At 42.3% G+C, this 4,685-nt stretch overlaps 1 protein-coding gene across 1 annotated transcript in view; it reads left to right on the top strand.

The window, feature by feature from the left end:
* LOC121314047 (WD repeat-containing protein 86-like) overlaps nt 1-3,651 on the top strand; it is a 19,617-nt gene extending 15,966 nt beyond the window's left edge. The window contains exons 5-6 of the mRNA XM_041246837.1: nt 456-559; nt 2,756-3,651. Coding sequence (XP_041102771.1) covers nt 456-559; nt 2,756-2,992 — 341 coding nt within the window. The 3' untranslated portion in view covers nt 2,993-3,651. The remainder of the gene's footprint in view (nt 1-455; nt 560-2,755) is intronic.
* Nucleotides 3,652-4,685: the final 1,034 nt, after the last annotated feature.

The raw sequence follows: 4,685 nt of genomic DNA, 5'->3' as shown, positions 1-4,685 counted from the left end.
TGGGTCCTCCATGTCGTCCCCTACTCACCACAACCGCTCAAGCAGCTCGCGGACCTTCAAGCAGTACGGGACCTGTCCTGTCTGTTCCACTTTGTCACTAACGCTCTGTCGCCTAAGTCCCACAAGCACTCCATTCCCCTTCTGCCTTTGCAGGCGTTCCGTGAAAAAAAAAAAAAAATTATATATATATATATTATGGGGGGGTGCATGCACGCACACGTTTTCACTGCCAGTTTCACTATTTCATCACTGTTTTATTTCAGGGATGAAAATGACTCCCATTGCAAAGCAGTTTCCTGGTTTTAATATGAGCTTAATAAGACACACCACACCTGAGCTTGTTACCTATACACTGTGGCTAATAGCTCACAGTAAAATCTGTAATGGGTGAAACTGCTATGCAATAGGGGTCTTATTTCCATCCCTGTACAGTATTTCATTACTGTTTTTTCCAGTATTTACAGGAAGCGGTGATGCCTGTGCCAGAGCCTTTGATACCAAATCGGGGGTCTTGAGAAGAGTGTTTAGGGGGCACACCTTCATCATTAATTGTATACAGGTGAGGGTTTTTATTACCTTACAAAGGCATGAATCTTCCTTCACTAACATTCACTGTCACCCTCTTTGAGAGACGTGCACTTCTGTGGGAGAAGCTCAGTAAGCACACGCTAAGGAGATATTCCCCTTCCTGAATAGCTCAGTAAGCACACACTGTAGGGGAATAGCTCTCTTCCTGAATAGCTCAGTAAGCACACACTGTAGGGGAATAGCTCCCTTCCTGAATAGCTCAGTAAGCACACACTGTAGGGGAATAGCTCCCTTCCTGAATAGCTCAGTAAGCACACACTGTAGGGGAATAGCTCCCTTCCTGAATAGCTCAGTAAGCACACACTGTAGGGGAATAGCTCCCTTCCTGAATAGCTCAGTAAGCACACACTGTAGGGGAATAGCTCCCTTCCTGAATAGCTCAGTAAGCACACACTGTAGGGGAATAGCTCCCTTCCTGAATAGCTCAGTAAGCACACACTGCAGGGAGATAGCTCCCTTCCTGAATAGCTCAGTAAGCACACACTGTAGGGGAATAGCTCCCTTCCTGAATAGCTCAGTAAGCACACACTGTAGGGGAATAGCTCCCTTCCTGAATAGCTCAGTAAGCACACACTGCAGGGAGATATTCCCCTTCCTCATGTGCACAGGCATCGTTTTGGTTATTCAGCTGGTGTGTGTTTTTGTGACCTGCTGATGCTGTGTAAGTTTAGGGGCTGATTTTAATCAGATAGTATTTAACTGGTTCTTGAGTACAGATGAACACCACTGGCACAGAGACAGACCGGATTCATTACGCTGCTTTGTTTTAAACACTGTTCCCATTAAATGCTGATGGGTCATTTTTTCCCCTGAGGCTTATTTCCTCTTCTGTCTCTCTGGGGAAGATTGCCATGGAAACAAGGTTAGAGCAAACTAAAAAAAAGGCAAACATAGAAATCCATGCATTTGAACGCAGTGTTCTAAAATGTAAATGTTTTTACTGACATTCATTTTAATTTGGGCATTTAGTTCTATAGTAAAAGATGGAAATATTTTAAATTAATCATATCACAATTAGTCAACTGGACTCCCTCTTTCAGCAGTGAAGTGGCTGTCCTGCAAGTTTCTTTTAGGAACCAATGAGAGAATCAAACATTAGAAACAGCATTAATCACAGATTTATGTTTATCGCTGTCAGCACAAAGTAGAGTAACATTATAGAAATATAACCCCAGGATTACTAATTCAACCCTGATTTAACGAGTCCTGGACTACCTTCCCTGAATTAGCACCAGGGAGTGCAATGTAATAGATTACTAATGCAATAGATTCTGTGGTGGCTTCACAGACCCTGATTTAACAGGTCCTGGACTACCTTCCCTGAATTAGCACCAGGGATTGCAATGTAATAGATTACTAATGCAATAGATTCTGTGGTGGCTTCACAGACCCTGATTTAACGAGTCCTGGACCACCTTCCCTGAATTAGCACCAGGGAGTGCAATGTAATAGATTATTAATGCAATAGATTCTGTGGTGGCTTCACAGACCCTGATGTAACGAGTCCTGGACAACCTTCCCTGAATTAGCACCAGGGAGTGCAAGATCAGTGTTAATCAGGGGCTGTGAAACCTTAGGTTAGTGTTTTATATTGAAAGTTGATTTGAATGTGACTGTTGCTCTTTTCAGTGGAGTTACTGTATCTTTGATAAGACCTGTATACTCAGGGGTTTGTTTGTAAACAGAATGGTGCTGGATCTCATGATTAAGGATTTTTTTTCCTAGGTCTAATGTACTGACCATGGTTTACAGTCGCTTCCACATATGCTTCAAATTCTCATCTCCTTGTGGGTCTCATGTCTTATTGTTGGTGGCCAACCTTTGCCTGCCACGTTTTAACATAATCCTCAGGTTTGAACCATACCAGTGGCAGTTCCACCAGCAAGAGTGGCGACACAGTTAAGAATGGTAGTATTTGGGCATTTTGCCAAAATGCTGTCGTAGGCGTCGCATCCTAAAACATATTGTTACAGTACACTTTTGTCTCATGGAACAGGAAGACTTTTTTTTTTTTTTTTTTTTAAATTGTGTATTATGTATATAAAGTTATTTTCTTTTTTCTTTTTATGCTGTTCATCATTTGAAAACTAGAATTCTCACTATGAGACAAAAAGGTACCAATCTTGGATCAATGATTCCAATCCAGTTCACTGTTCTCATGTTCCAGATTCACAACCAGCTTCTGTACACCGTCTCCCACGATGGTACTTTACGAGTTTGGGATGTGCGCAGTGTTTTAGAGCAGGACAAGGAAACCCCAAAAAAGGATTCCCAGAAAGGCAGCCTAACCCGGTTGTGCAACAACAAGGTGGGCTGCATGTGGGGTTCCCAGCCCCAGAGGACAGAGCGAAGCTCACAGGCTGAGAGAGAACTCAGAGAACAAGAGGGTATCGAGCTTGTCTAACAGCAGCCCTGAGGACAGAGTGGAGCTCCCAGGCTGAGAGAGAACGAGAATGAGAGAGCATCGAGGACAGAGCAGAGCTCACAGGCCGAGAGAGAACTCGGAGAACAAGAGGGTATCGAGCTTGTCTAACAGCAGCCCTGAGGACAGAGCGGAGCTCCCAGGCTGAGAGAGAACGAGAATGAGAGAGCATAGAGGACAGAGCAGAGCTCACAGGCTGAGAGAGAACAAGAATGAGAGAGCATAGAGGACAGAGCAGAGCTCACAGGCTGAGAGAGAACGAGAATGAGAGAGCATTGAGGACAGAGCGGAGCTCCCAGGCTGAGAGAGAACGAGAGAGCATAGAGGACAGAGCAGAGCTCACAGGCTGAGAGAGAACTCTGAGAACAAGAGGGTATCGAGCTTGTCTAATAGCAGCCCTGAGGACAGAGCGGAGCTCCCAGGCTGAGAGAGAACGAAAGGGCATTGAGGACAGAGCAGAGCTCACAAGCTGAGAGAGAATGAGAGAGCATTGAGGACAGAGCAGAGCTCCCAGGCTGAGAGAATGAGAATGAGAGGGCATCAAGGACATGTCTCTGTGGAAGACTTTCATAAAATGTATTGTACTAAATAATTATTATATAAACTTTTTTATTTTCAATATAACATTTTGTACAGTGTTTTTTTTGTGTGTGGGGCTAATTAAAATTTTTAGAACCCTGAAATCATTTTTTTTTTTTTTTTTTTGTTCCGGGTGGAAGAACGTTCACTTCAGCCGAATCTAAAGAAAGATCCGAACATGTACATGAAGTAAATACATTTTGATTCCCAGAGTTGTTTTTGTGTGTGTGATAAGAGTGGTTATTTTATTTTTAAACCCAGATGATACTTGAGAGAGGAATATATTCAAGTATTTTTGTTTAAGTGCATTGGTTTATAACCAACATGCTTACGATAGAAGCTCATAACAATACAATTCAAGTGTTTATTTTTCTTTTCTAATGATAGCCAAAGCTGTTCTTTTAGCATGCCCTAGTGCTTCTGCCCAGCAGTGTACTCACCATAGTAATCCATACAACAGTTAAGGAGAGCCGAAGTTCAGCGAGTGTCCTCTGATCTTTAGCAAAGATCTAGGAATTTAAATGGTGACAGCCGTTGCCTCCTGCTGAAAGCATGCTATACCACGGTGCCGGTACTGAAATGAGGAGATACAGTATGCTGTGCAAAACACAAGATCGTTTTTTCAATATCTGGTCAAACCGGCAAACACTGGATTTCTTTGTGTTGCATCGTTCAACATTCTTCTTCATTGGCAGCGTAACAGAATTACATTTTAGAAAACAAATTAATAACTTCATTCACTGAGGGGGGTGAAATAATGGAATAACTTTGAGCATTAATTACAAGAGGCCCTTTGTCGACACGCTGCATTAGTGCAATTCCACTCAAACCTCCACTGGCAATCTGCAAACAATACCACTGTGTAAGAGGGCATTTTAGGAGATCCACATTTTAATACACAACACTGTTCTATTTTTCCATTGTTGACATTGCTGCATGGCTGAGATAACATTTCAGTTGGATTCTGCAAAGATAATTAAAAGTCTTGCATTTCTTATATATTAAAAAATGAACTGAAGGATTCCCTCTGCAAAAAATAAAAAATAAAACCAAAACAGTAGACATTAGAAAAATGGATTTGCAGGGAATACAGGTG

This window comes from Polyodon spathula, chromosome 4 (assembly GCF_017654505.1).
Source record: "Polyodon spathula isolate WHYD16114869_AA chromosome 4, ASM1765450v1, whole genome shotgun sequence".
Lineage (NCBI taxonomy): Eukaryota > Metazoa > Chordata > Actinopteri > Acipenseriformes > Polyodontidae > Polyodon > Polyodon spathula.
This window is presented reverse-complemented; position numbering and strand designations above follow the sequence as displayed.